Below are 15,187 nucleotides of genomic sequence, written 5' to 3'. Positions count from 1 at the left end.
CCCAAGCAGCCATTGGACTGGAATGTCAACATGCAACATATCCAATTAGTCATCGGACTGGAATAGCCAGGGTTTGTCGGCATGCCGTCTTAACCCAACTGCTCTTCTCGAGCATCCATGCCTATGTCTTACAGTTGGCCCGCACTACAACATATAGCCGACCCACCTCAACCTATGCCACCACCATATGACTATCTACGTAAAATGTTGTGAGAAAAACCTAAAGAAATCATTTATAAGCACTGAATGAGTACAAAAACAAAAATGACTTATTCTACAACAAAAAAATATATTAAGGACTAAATTAATACAAAAATATTAAGGACTACATGTGTACAAAGTGAGAAATATATTACCCTATTACGTCATTTTTACCGGCTAACCTGGAGTAGCCGGTCATAAGAACTAAATGTGTACAATTTAACGAATTTAAGGGACAAATGTGGACAAAAAAAAAATTAGTGACTAAATTTGTACAAATCAAAAAATATATAACCATTTTAAGTCATTATCCCTTTTTTATCTAATAAAGAAAATAGAAATCATCCCTTTTTTATCTAATAAAGAAAATAGAAATCAAGAAAAAGGTAATCGGTAACTAGAAATTTTCATTATGATCCTCGTTACCATATTATTTCACACTAGAAAGTATACACAAGTACACAAAATGACAAAGAAGACACATTTTAAACCGTAATAAACACTTATTAAATTAAAAAAAAAAAAAATTGTACATGATGACAAGCCAACGAACCACAACATATCGTGTTTGATATCATTCATCAACGTAGTTCTGCCTTCGACTCAAGATCGTATTGGTCCTCCTCTTCTGACAAATACGAGAAATACCCCTTGTTATCGGGATTCCTAATCGAGCAATGAGCACGAATCTCACCTTTTCCACCGGTTAACACTTCCAATTGTCCCATTTTGATCATGGCTTGCACAAATTTCTCAAAGAACAACTTCTCATCATGTGCAAAACTTTCCACGATTGGTTTGGTCTCTTTATGAGTGTACAAATCTTGATCGGAAGTAAAAAGACCTTGTCGGTTAATCAAATCGACATAATACTTGTTGTCAAACTTGATTGGAGAATAGATATCCATGACCGTGGTTGCATCAGTGGTGTTTGTGGGACAAACCTCTTTGAGTCCATGAGCAAAGGTTTTCTCCATGGTGGGGTCTTGGGTGGGGTAGAGCCGAGGGGTGAAGGATGAGCAGTGACTAACTCCGATGGTGTGGCCGCCGGAGAGCGCCACTACGTCGGTGGGGTTGAGGTTTTTGGTGGCAAGAGCGGAGACGATGGTGGTGGCGTTGCTTGTTGGTGCCGGAAGGTTGGCCAGGGTTGCGTTTTGTGTGGCGAATGTCAGTCCATCTTTTCTTCCCAATGGAACATCGTAGTCGGGCCCACCTGACTATATTAATGTCAAAAAGCAACGCAAGAAAGATTACTTCATGTATTCATTATTTAATAAACAGTTCCTTACTTATCTTAATTAAACTACGTACATACATACCAAATGAACGGCATCACGAGCTGCTAGAGCTACAATATCTGCACAAGATACGACTCTACCACATTCTTTATGGATCAAATTCCGAAGATCTTCGATGATGATGAATGCCTGTTTCCTTAGACTTTGGTTTGGAGGTGCTGTTTGTTCACTTGGTCCGCCATGTGATCCATCCAACAACACTGAACCATCACATCCCTATATATATGCCAGTTTATCAGATGCTTAATTTGCTTAATACCGTTCATTTTGACATCTTTTCAAGTTCTTTATTCATTATAACGATTGATGGTGTTAATGTATAACTGAAAGTACGATCGAGTAGGAGTAGCATTCATGATTGATGATCAGTAGTTAATTATATATATAGTACTTACCTGAACGAAGCAATCATGGAAATGAAGGCGAAGCAAGCCAGCGGCTTGACCAACATCCTCCTTGAACACTTTCTTGAGATGTTTTCGAACGATTTTTTCGAGCTTATGACAAGTCTTATGATGATAATCCCATGACAATCCTTTCATAATGGGCGCTGAGTAATCTGCATCTGATACGTAAAGAAGAGAGGAGAAGATTAAGAGTGAGGAGAAAACTAGAAACAAAGAGGTTGAAGAAGCCGCCATGGGTGAATGAATGAAGTTGAATTCTTGATGAAAGAAGACGGTGTGGTTCGATATATTACTTAGATTAGAAGAGTATATATAGGGATATGCATGAAAGCATTGACCTAAAATATACATGTTGTAATAATGGAATATATACAAGGCGGCTTGATCATGAGTACTTCCACATGGTATTTTAGATATCTCGCTAGTTAAGTCGTCACATGATATACCCCTTTAAGATGTATATCATTATTCTGAGCAGGGTTTAATAAAAGTTGAATAAAGTTTTAAAAAAGTTGAATAGAAGTTAAAATGACATAGAGGAATGCTGAATGAAAGAGTTGTATATTTGATTTCTATATTTTTTTAACGAGATCACAAATAAAATTTTCCATACTTTTTAGATATTATATTATTTAATGTATATTTTTAGATGTTATATTTATTTCAAATAAATAAATCAAATGAAATATTTAAAAATAAAAATCTAATAAAAAAAATATCCATTACAAATCTATTAAATAATAATTTTGATAAAATATTACTTGAAATATTACATATGGATTTTAAATTTATAATTACGTTTATAAATATAATGATGATGAGATGAAAATCCATTAAATTTTGTAGGGTTTAATGAAGTGTGGAATGTGGATTTTAAAGAGTGTAGTTGAATTAAAAGTGAAATGTTGATGTGGCGAAACAATCCATTAAATTCCTTAGAGTTCAATCGATTATGGATACCCTCAATAGTGATCATTGATGAAAGTCTAAAATTTTCAAATATTGATTTACTATGATCTTTTATCACTCTACACGAATAACATAAAACACATTATTTTTGGTTTTATATATATTTTCAAATAATCATAAAGGAGGATATATACCCAAATTGAACGAAATGATCTAAAAAACTCTTGGTTGTGGGGGCGGTTTTAAGGGGTTTCTGGTGTGGCACCGGCAACACTTGATTTTTTTGTCCGCAGTGGAAAATTTTTCAAAATTTTAATTTTTTACCTATTTTTCATGTATCGGCAACACCTATTCCATCTCGGCAAGTAGGGGCGACTCAACCAATTTGGGGGTTCTAAGCAAACAAAAAAATTAGAACCCTTCAGACAATTTCAAACTTGAGACCCTTAGTTTTACCACCTAATGCTTTTACCACCGGACTAAGCTACAACTTATCTTTGTAACCTAAGAAATATATATATATATATATATATATATATATATATATATATATATATATATATATATATATATATATATATATATATATATATAACAAAAAAAAAATTAATTGGAGACCTTAAACCATTGTTTAACAAATATTTATACCAAAACTTGTAGTATAATAAGTCAAAGATTAATATTTATACGGAAAAGAAGGTAAGAATGGTTCCACAAATGCTTACATGCCTATGTTTGGTTTTCTTTTTCTTTCAACATGGCAATTATTTTTGCATTTGGTGGGTGTGAACATGACCAATCAAAAGGTATGGATAATTAAAAGAAATTTACTTTTCATATTTTTAAAATAAGTATTATGTAAGCAAAACAAACCACTCCATTCAACTTGCATTTAGGTCTTCAGAATATAATTTATAAGTAATTTGGTGAAAGTTCGATTAAATAAGGATCACTCTTTTCGTAATAAATTTGTACTATTTTATTATTTCATTGTTAAGAATTATATATAAGTTAAGAGAATTATAAACTTGGTCCTTGTAGTTATATGTTTTTAATCAAGTCCAATTTTTTTATTTAATTGTAACATTGGTGGTTAAACTTGGTCCTTGTAGTTATATGTTTTTTTTAATCTAGTACATTTTTTTTTTAAATTGTAACATTGGTCATCCCTAAAACATTTTCTTATCACCTAGTCCCTATGATAAACGTTGTTTAAACCGGGTCTTTAAAAGCTGTAAAATTACAATTATGCATTTACTTTTGTATTTAATTATGAGTTATTGATTTTTTAGTTTTTTATAATTTCTTGTCTTTATTACATCCACACCCCTATAAGAATTCATCTTCAAACCGCCAAGATCTTCCCTCCTCTCCTCCCTCTTTCTCATTGTCGTCCCTCCAACGAGTTTCCACCCTTCCTTTCATTTAAAGAAACAAATCTCCATTTGTCAACTACGACCCACCCCTATCACCTACACATTCCCTAACCTTTTATTCGTTGACCCCTTTCTACTCTCTGCATTGTTATTGTTTCTCACATCGGTGCAACACAACCATATGAGTGGTTATATATGTTGGAGTCTCCATCTCTCTCCATAAGGTCTCTTTTGAAAAGACAATCGTAGATTTAACGTATATTTTACATGGTATCAATGTCGGTGTCTGCACCCATGTAGCTTGACACATTCATTGTCTATCCTCATCGAGTCTACGTCTATGAGGGTGAGTGTTATAATATACAACATCAATGTGAAACATTCCTATTAGTATTTATATATGTTGGAGTCTTCCCTCACCATAAGGGCTCTTTTGGAGAGACAATATTTGACTTTACATATATTCTACATGTTTATCCTTACGACCACTAGCATATTCTCGTTAATTTCTCTTCACCAACAAACAACAACAAAGCTTCTTCTTCTTTTCAATATCAGACAACTTCAAATGAGTTTTATAAGGGTGGGGTTCTCTTTATAAATTAACATAAACTACAAAAACAAAAAGTTTACATTGTTCTAAAACCATTTTAAGAGCATCTCCAATAATTAAATCTTTTAAATCCTTTTATTTGTTCTATCTTACCATTCCAGTAACTTTAATTTAACAAAAACTTATCACTCTTATCATGAACTTTTTCCAAATAAACTCACTAATTTATCATGTAACATCCGTACTCTTGATGTATTTAAATCAATTTAATTTAAATAAGTTCCGGGTTTGCCACGACATGGTGGAGGCACCACCGCGACGTGTCATATCAAGATTATTCGTGAACTTTATTTAGGTCGCCACGACGTGGTAGTATTTGTGCCACGGCGTGGCAGCCGTCCGAGGACTTATCGTATACGGGAATTAAGAGATGGACTCGGCGAGTTGGCAATGGACTCGACGAGTCGTTTCGCATCTATAAAGATAACTTCTCAGATCGACATTCGACATTCTGGAACCGTTCTGGAGAGAATAGTTGCGATTGAAAAGTCAGAGGAACCCTAGAGAACGAAGATACAACCTAGAATCCAATTCCGAAGGAGATTTGAGGCAAATTCTCATCATTCTACTTAATCTTTTGTTTTCCATTATGGCTAGACAATTAGAATTCGTTTTATTGTTGTTAATTACCTCAATCATGAGCTAAAACTCTTAAACTTCTGTTTGGGGATACAATATTGATACTATGGTTTGATTTATGGTAGGATTAATTCAATTTTGGTGATTTTGTTGATTTTAGCTTGTTAAAGAACCTTGTGTGTGAATAATAACTATTTTTCTATTAATAGGAAGATAATTAAATAGTATGAACATCTTTTAATTGTCAACCTCATATGCTTATGTGACCACTTCATGATATGACTAGGATTAATGAACATGAAACTAGAATTAACAAGAAAAATGGGTAAATTCATGTATGAGCTTGTGTGATGACCATCAACAAGAAGTTAACTAAATGATCAAATTAGTTAGCTATTACAAGTCTAAATTAACCCGAATAAATAATCTAGTGAATTTAATTAAATTAGACAACTGATCACTGTTTGAGTTAGTTTGTTCTCTAAGGATTAGTGCAGCGAACGTGAATCTAATCACTTGAATCGGTAACCAATAGAAGAATTAATCCATTGCACTATTACCATAATATCAACCATATGATCAATTGAGTTGAACTAAACAGAAGTCCCTTCTCATTATTGAATTTAGTTCAATCTTTGTTTTACTAGTTTTTATGATAGTTAGTAAGTTTCTAGTCTTGCAAAACTAGAAAAAACCCCTACTTATTAATTAATTTAGATAAAATTAGTTTTTAGTTTTAATTTACCGTTCCGTGTGTTCGATACCCTACTTATTTAGCTATACCACAATTGATAGGTCCGCTGCCTTTGTGTGTTCATTTTATAAGTAAAAGTAGGTTTAAAACTAAGTTGTTTTACACACATCAATTTTTTTGGCGCCGTTGCCAGGGAACGGTTCTAAATTAGCATTAATTTCTATTTTTATCGATCCTTTGTGTAAGAATTCTCTTACACAGAGTTAATTCTTAGGTAATCTAGTAATTAGGATAAGTTTTAATAAAAATCTGTTTTAATAAGTAATTAAAAAGTTTTTCTGTTTTTGCCTTGAACTCGCCGAGTGCACTCGTGACAACTCGGCGAGTCCATCGTTGTTCACAGTTTTAATTTTTATTTAATTTTTGTTCTTTTTACGCGTTTTTTTTGTTTTGTTTACAGTTGTTTCACGACCCGAGGATCTGATACACCTCTGGTCCCTCCTCTCGAAGACCCGGAATCCGCACTAAGGAGGAGCAAAGGAAAAGCCGTTGGAGAATTCGCTTCTTCAAAGAATTCGCCACTAAAGAACCTTAAGTCCGTTTTCAGCAAGAAGAAGAGCAGCAAATCAGGAGCATCCAACGCCTCTTTGACAATCAAAGACCCGATTAAAGAAGACACCGAGTACGAGTACGAGACCGAGAAAGAAGAAGAACCTACATACGAGCACGAATCCGATTTTAAGGACGATTTAGCTATCACTATGGCTAATATCGATGAAGTCCCCATGGGGGAATGGAAGAAGAGGATGCGCGATGGCATTGGCCCGAGACTTGTGCAGCCCGTAATTCCCACTACCGTTACTTTCGAACTAAAGGGTCATATCCTCGCTCAACTCAAGGAGATTCCTTTCTATGGAAAAAACCACAAAGATGTCTACAAACACTTGGATGAAGTAAATGATGTGGCTGACTACTTCAATGTACCAAATGTACCACGCGAGACCCAGCTACTTCGCACGCTTCCAGTCACATTCAAGGGTGCTGCAAAGGATTGACTCAAGTCACTTCCTCCCGGATCGGTCACCACATGGGCTAAGATGAAAGAGGAGTTCATAGACCACTTTTTCCCGCCTTCCAAAATAGCCAAGTTGAAGAAAGCCATTGCCAACTTCGAGAAACAACCCGGAGAATCCCTTTATGAGGCGTGGGAAAGGTACAAAGGTCTTCTTAGAAATTGCCCACACAATGACCTTAATAGCCAACAAGAGGTCTCCATCTTCTATGATGGAGTCAATGTCACCACAAGGCAATTGCTCGACTCGCAAGGCCCACTCACAAAGAAGGCACCCCCAGTAATCAAGGAATTAATTGAAGAATTCTCTAAGCATTCTAGAGAATACCACAACCCGAGAAATGAAGTAAGTCGGGGGTAGTGAACTCGACCAATGATAGCATGGCGGCGGTGATGGCTAAGCTCGATAGTTTAGATAGAAGGATGACGAAAATGGATCAAACAATCCATGCTATTCGAGTTGGATGCGAGGACTGTAGAGGGCCTCATCTCATGAAGGATTGTGACTTGGATGAAAATGGAAACAAGAAAGCGCAAGTGTTCTACTCAAGCGGGGACAAATACGATGAGAATTGGCGAAAACCAAAGAGGGAATGGCTCCCATAAGAAGAATATAAAAGAGCAAAGGAAGAGAAATACAAGCAGAAGGAGAGGGGTTTTTATCAAAAGGAAGAACCGGTTATGGAAAAGAAAGCCTAGATTTATAGCCGCGTCCGATAAAAGACACAATGATCATGATGCTGCAATACAAGAGACTAGAAATATGCTAAGGAATCAGCAAGCATCTAATCTCAACATTGAGAAACAGCTAGGACAACTTGCACATCAAGTGAACGAGATAAGACCGGGTCAACTTCCAAGTAAAACCGAGAATAATCCGAGAATGGAGAATGTGAACGCTGTGACTTCCAGGTATGAAGAAATTTTCACACCTGCACAGACGAATTCCAAGGTGCATACAGAAAAGACAGAAGAGTCGGATCCAGCTAAACCCAACCAGACTCGCCGAGTCCCTCTAATGGACTCGACGAGTCCATACCCTGATGACAAATCTGTTGTTTCCTTAAGGCCTTACAACCCTCCTTTGCCATTCCCAATCAGAGCCATACCTGAGGAAAAAGGTTAGAGCATATAGAGCTTTCATGGAGCATGTTAGAGCCCTTCAAGTCAACATTCCATTTGCGGAAACAATGCTTCAAACACCCAAGTATTTTAACTTGCTAAGGGGTTTCTTTGCTGCTAGAAAGGATTTAGCTGAAGTCGCGGAGATAATATTGAGTGAGCTACCAGAAAAGAAGGGCGATCCGGGAAGCATCATAATTCCTTGTCAATTTGGAAATGTACTTGCTACTAAAGCGTTGACCGATTCGGGTGCAAGTATTAACTTAATGCCTTTTTCTTTCTTCAAGAAGCTAAATTTACCGAAGCCAAGGCCTGTAAATATAAAGATCCATTTGGCGAATAAGACGACTATTCGTCCAAGATGTGTTTGTGAAGATCTCCTCATTAAGGTCGATAAATTCATATTCCCCGTGGACTTTGTGGTACTTGATATGGAAGAAGACCCCGAAATTCCAATTATTTTGGGGAGATCATTTTTGAATACCGCATGCACATTGATAGATGTATGCGAGTCCACACTCACATTGAGGGTATGAGATGAGTTAGCAGTTTTTAAAGCTCTACCAGAGATTAAGCAAGAAGAAGGAAGAAAAGAAGAAGTCTCATTCATTAATTTGGATGATGAGATATTACAAAAAGAACTTGCACTCTTGCAAGTTCATATTCCCCGTGGACTTTGTGGTACTTGATATGGAAGAAGACCCCGAAATTCCAATTATTTTGGGGAGATCATTTTTGAATACCGCATGCACATTGATAGATGTATGCGAGTTCACACTCACATTGAGGGTAGGAGATGAGTCAGCAGTTTTTAAAGCTTTACCAGAGATTAAGTAAGAAGAAGGAAGAAAAGAAGAAGTCTCATTCATTAATTTGGATGATGAGATATTACAAAAAGAACTTGCACTCTTGCAAGAAGAAGATCCAAGTAAGTTTTTGCTATCTTCTGGAGGGAATGATGATGTTGACAAAGACTTGGAGGAGATAGAAAAGTTGCTGAAAGGAACCGATTCAGAAAACACAGTGGGATGTGAGGAATACGATCCGAATCGTCGAGTCGCTTTCATGGACTCGACGAGTCCATTCGAAAATCTCATCAACATGGACGATTTGGATCTGCTTGTTACCAGCTCCCTGCATGTTCTGGATATGAAGATTTTCCCTAATTCTTTAGAGGATCAAGCAGCAGAAGGAGGAATGGATGGTGATCTTCAAAACGTTCAAGTAGCATGCCTTGATACAATAATGCAAGATGATGAAGACAATCCACTTGAAGAGGAGGAAAGCTTTGGAGAAGAGGAAAATGCAAGGGTTAGGAGAGATGATGTTGATCACCTTGTTCTTTTCAAATTTCCTCTCTCTTTTCAAGTTCTTTTCAAAATTCCCTTTAAAAAATGATTTTCTTTGAAAATTCTCATACCAAGTCCTTAGTTTGAGTCCAGACACACCCGAGAGTATGCCTGAATCCCTCAAACCAAGGATCTGATACCAACTTGTAACATCCCAAAATTCAAGGCCAAAATTTTCATTTTTAATTAAGTAACTTATAAAATCATTTACTGAAAAACATCATCGATAACATATAAGCTCGTAAACCCATAATCAAAAGTCATAAAAACGTGTCATGGAATAATAATAACATATCAGAGTACAATCCCAGAACATCATAGTGCGGAAATCATGTGTGAGATGCGCTCCTACCGAGCCGACTCCTTCCCCTTCGACGAAGAGGTACCTAAAGAAACCGAAAACTGTAAGCTCAAAGATTAGTGAGTTCCCCCCATCATACCACATACCATACATAACACATAATGCATAACATAACTGGGTACTAACCACCCCTTTGGTCCTGTCGACCAGTACCTTGCCTAGCATATCAGGGTGATGGCCTCCCCTACGACCCTGTCGACCGGTACCTTGCCTAGTGTATCAGGGTGTTGGCCTGCCCTTCGGTCCTTTCAACCGGTATCCGGGGACTATTTCACCCCCTACCACTACCACATAATATCATAGCACATATGTCATGAACTATCTACCATAACTGGGCAATAACTACCCCTTTGGTCCTTTCGACCGGTAATGGGGTCTAACCTTTCCCTCCTATCACATATCACATAAAATCATATCATAATAGCATGTAATCATGAAAAGTAGCAACATACCATATAATTATCACAAATACAATTATCTCTACTATAACTCTTACTAGTGGGCCGGCCTTGGTGCCTTCGACCCACTTCTACTGAAAGGTAACTCACCTCATAAAGCGAAGTGTCTGAACTGTCCTTGCTGTCGGGATCAACTCCTCTCAAACCCTACACATAATCATCTTCCTTAGTTACCATTTCATGGTCAACTTAGGTCAATGTCATAGTCAAAGTCAACATCATGGTCAAAGTCACTTTTGGTCAACTCACAGAGTTGGTCCACCAACTCGGCGAGTTCCATGATGCAAATTCGGGACCCTTTGCATGTGACTCAGAGTGTTCATCCTTAGAATCACTGAGCCCATCTGCATGTTAGTTGGGACGTGTATTCCTTGACTCGTCGAGTTCCTCATGAACTCGTTAAAGTTCATCTTCATCCAAGGTGGTGCTCTTAGTACTGGACTCACTGATTTCTTCCTTGACTCGCCGAGTCCATCTTCATATTCCTTAGGCATAGCCTTGAACTCGTCGAGTTAGTTCATACACTCGCCGAGTCCCATGATTTCTAGGCCCTCAATGAGTCCAACTGACTGCGTGTTCTTCTAACTCAACTCATGGTCCATTAGCAGAAGGGATTTGGTGGGAAACTCAACTTGACTCACGTGAGTCACATGAATGACTCGCCAAGTCCCTCTATGTCTAAAACTATACACTCGATTTCAATGGGTCTTGATGCATTCAAAACATAGATCTGACCTCCTAGGGTCCATAATACACATAAAGTTCCAAACTTGACATCCATACGTTGGGGTTTTTGGCTCAAAAGGCCCTAAAATAGAGTCTACAAGATGCATGGGGTGCTTATGGCCATAAAGTTGTCACCTTTATGCCATAAGAACCCTCAATTGTTCCAGATCTGAAGTTATACCTTCATAGAACCACAAAATCCCGAGTATGACTCTATAAAAGCTTAGAAAATGTGGAAATGAACCCTAACTAGAGATCTAAGAGATAGATGGTCAAGGTTGAAGCTTTTTACCTTGAATGAGCTGGAAATGAAGCAAAACCTTTGGATCTACTTGCTTCTTTCGGAACCCCCAAGTTTCAACTTGCATCCTCAAGCTTAAAACAACCAAAAACACACAAAAATGGCTCAAGAACACTCCAAATGCTTTAGGGTTTCGAGTTAGGGCTTTTCTGCACTGAGAGGGATGATGGAGGCTAGGTTGGGACAAGATAAGGTATTTAAATAGGGTGCAAACCCTAAATATTAAGGTTTCATCCAGACAGGCCTACTCGTCGAGTCGGGGCATCTGACTCAGCGAGTAGGTTCTCCTTACCGAGTCTAATTTTAACCTCTACTCGACGATTTGGGGCCTCCAACTCACCGTGTCCCAGAACAAAAGTGTATAATTTTATAATTAAATTATGTACCATGAACCGGGTGTTACAAACACTTCTTGCAACAGTTTGCAGAAAGGTTGTCTTTGTCCCTGTATACTTCAAAGTTAAAAAAAATACCTTTTAATCTTCAAAAAATGGCTTCATCTTCATTTCTTGTTATATTTTTGTACAAATATATTGTTTCGAAAAACTAATCTATTATTACAAAAATAAATGAAGAAAACTAACTTATTTAATTATTACATACCATATGAATAGATAAATATTACAACCACTTTTTCAACAAATCAACACAAACAACAACACAAAGGTCCTTGGCTAAAACTAAATGAAGAAAACTAAACTATTTAATTATACACATCATACACATTTATATACTCAATATTATATAAAACAAACTCTTTGTTTTTCAAAGACAACTTTTGTGACTAAAAAGATGCATGTAAACTTTTAGTCAAAAATAACAATTATAAACATCTTAAAGTTATCATAGAAAATATATATGGATTTTTCTAGCAAAGGAAAAGGCATCCATGTTTTCAAAAAACAAATATTTCATTAACTTAACAAATAATCTAACTAATCTTGCAAAAATGGTTTTGATACCAATTGTTGGGTTTTTATTCAAAAACTGTTTCATAAACATAAAGATGACAATGAAAGACTTTGATTTTGAACAAAATAAAACTATTTTTATTCCCACCAAAAGATCATTTTGCAAGACTTAGAAAGATTAAAACAACCATAGAAAGGAAAGAAAAACAACTTTGGAAGACTCTGGTTCCTTTTGACAGTTAGGAAGTTGATGAAGATGACATTAAGCTCCAAGGAAGAAGCTCTCTAGAAGTATCCACCAACATTTTGCCAACTTGATAAGATGTTAGTCTTCTTCTTGTAATAATGCAAACACACTTAAGCTTTAAGTCAAGACCCAAGTAATGACTTAAAGAGAGGTTCAAGTATCAACATCTTCTTACTTTGATCTTAACTCTTTAAGAGATGAAACAAGAGAGAATATGGAGAGAAGGCTAAATTTTCGTGGTTTTGGCTTGCCAAATGAGAAGAATGAAAGCCTTCATATAGCCAAAAAAGTACCCATTAGGTCTTAACACTTTTGGACATGCCATGCTTCTTTATTATATTTTAATGCGATGCTTCTAAAGCATGTCTCCTAGATTAAAAAAAAGTTAAAAGCCATGTGTCCATTCTCTAGCCATGCTTACACTTTTATAAAGAAAAAGACAAGATTTTATATATTTAAAAAACTTGAAGTATTTATAAAATATAAACCCTTATCATTTTAGCTAAAAGACAAAGTTTTTCTTGTCCACAAAGATGTTCAGACTTAATAAATCATACATTATGATATATTATGCTTATTAACATTGAAAATTAATATTCCATGAAAGAATTAATTTCCAACTAATTATAAGATTAAATTTTTATTTATAAGAATCAGTTTCCTATAAATAATATATTTGCATCGAATTGTTGTAAATGTGACCCTTTCGGATCATATATTATCTAGCAATATCATTCTATAATGACTATTGGGCATAAAGATCTTTTAAATTCAACAAAAAAACCTTCTTCATTCTCCTCAGCTTCCCCATCAGGAAAGGATTCCAGTCGTTTTTGAAATTAGTACTATTGGATCACCAAAATTCATCTTGATGTTCTCTTTTGATATCTCCTTCACCTCAGAATCATGTGCTTTCAAAACGTTATAGAGATTCGACAATGAGTAAGTATCGAAATTCTCTTGAGTCTTGATCATGAGGCAAAAATTCTTCCATTCCTTCTTCAGGATTGGGATAAATGTAATGTTGAATTCAAGAGTAGTACGAACAACTCCATATCGGGTACACTTGTAGATAATCTCATTGAATTTATCGTAATATGCTTCGATAGATTCACTATCCTTCTGCTTGAAATCGGGTAATTCTGATAAGCATTGTGTCACTAAGCTCTTCTTGGTTCTCTCATTCCCTTGATATTTCTCCTTCAATGTGTCCCAGATTTCTTTCGCAATCTTGCATCGTCGAATATAGTTGTACACAACTGGTGGCAAAGCACCATAGAGCTCTCGAAGACATCTCTTATCATTTACGTTTTTTCTTGTTTACTTGAACTGTCACGTCTTCTGTAGCACCATCATTTCCAATCGCTTGAACAAGATCTGCATGATAAGGTCCTTTTTCGATCGATCGCTAGAGATCTTCATCAATCCCATTGGGATAGTCTTCCATACGATTCGTCTATTGATCATAATACTCTAGAAGCATCATTAGAATTTTTGTTGCAGATCCAAGCAAGTTTGCATAGTTCTTCGCAGCGTTGACATTCAGATTCGCCATTTGATCGAGTAAAAAGTGGATAATCTTGAAAAGAAGGAAATCATATACAAAATGATTGGCAAAATGAACGCATAATCGTTTAATCACAACAATCGAATGAAGAATTACATTTTCTCTTGCGAAATAATTGAATCGAAGCAAATGATTCGATAAGAAAAAAAATGTGAATAAGGCTATTCAAACGATGTGTAGATTTCTACTATGATACCAATTAAATGATGTTTTAACAATCGTAAATGTAAATCAGAGTAAGTAAGAAAACCGAGATCTAAATATGATCTTGATTCCGTTCTATTATCTGGAATTAGTACACATGAAGTTGCAATGAAAGAGAAAACTCAGTGGGTAACAGTGCAAAAGTTACAACCCACTTATGTACCTACCATAACGAAGTCTTGTGGACCTTCATCATTTACAGACATTCATAATTAAGACAACTACCTAAGGTTCAATATATCACAATAGATAGACTCTACAAGGGGACACGATGACACTTTACAAAGTTGATGAGTGGTAATTGTATGAAAATCAGATTGTATATACTACTGGGGGAGGGGAGGGTAAAAAGAAAGTTTAGAAAATAAAATTGATGAAAGTAATATTTTAGAGAGTTTAAAATTGAAGGAGATAAAAATGATATTTTATAAAATATAAAAATGAAAATGACATCTTAAAAAGTTCAAAACAAATGACAGAAAAAATAATATTTTACAAAATATAAGAATAAATAAAGAGATTAAAACATTCCGACATTTCAATTTAATATATAATATAATATAATATAATAAGATTGCTTTCTAATTTATTATCCATGGCTCTCAATGAACAAACTCATGCAACTACTACACAAAAAAGTTCAGTTCATTCGTAACGACATTACTACATATTCTCCTCCCTAAAAGCTCTTGCCAGTCCGTTAAAACCTAGCTTTATTGTCTATTTGTTTGATTCAAGCTACGAAGTCAATATGTATGTGATTTGTTTAAAATAAATTTGTGAATTGTTTAA

At 35.7% G+C, this 15,187-nt stretch overlaps 1 protein-coding gene across 1 annotated transcript; it reads right to left on the bottom strand.

The window, feature by feature from the left end:
• Positions 1-588: 588 nt before the first annotated feature.
• LOC145093086 (peroxidase 12-like) lies at positions 589-2,202 on the bottom strand. The gene is made up of 3 exons (XM_079031166.1): positions 1,895-2,202; positions 1,521-1,715; positions 589-1,418 (listed from the first exon to the last, which is right to left on the bottom strand). Exons 1-3 carry the CDS (start codon positions 2,138-2,140, stop codon positions 783-785), a joined length of 1,077 nt encoding a protein of 358 aa, XP_078887292.1. The 5' UTR covers positions 2,141-2,202; the 3' UTR covers positions 589-782.
• Between the last annotated feature and the right edge of the window lie 12,985 nt (positions 2,203-15,187).

This window comes from Lactuca serriola, chromosome 1, assembly GCF_051521515.1.
Source record: "Lactuca serriola cultivar US96UC23 chromosome 1, Lser_US96UC23_V15, whole genome shotgun sequence".
Lineage (NCBI taxonomy): Eukaryota > Viridiplantae > Streptophyta > Magnoliopsida > Asterales > Asteraceae > Lactuca > Lactuca serriola.
This window is presented reverse-complemented; position numbering and strand designations above follow the sequence as displayed.

Bases quoted from the DNA above. Each gene is read 5' to 3' on its own strand.
- LOC145093086 (XM_079031166.1), bottom strand. From the start codon at position 2,140: ATGGCGGCTTCTTCAACCTCTTTGTTTCTAGTTTTCTCCTCACTCTTA. The intron at 1,716-1,894 runs GTAAGTACTATA...GCATATATATAG, and splicing joins TCCATGATTGCTTCGTTCAG to GGATGTGATGGTTCAGTGTT. The intron at 1,419-1,520 runs GTATGTATGTAC...ACATTAATATAG, and splicing joins CTCGTGATGCCGTTCATTTG to TCAGGTGGGCCCGACTACGA.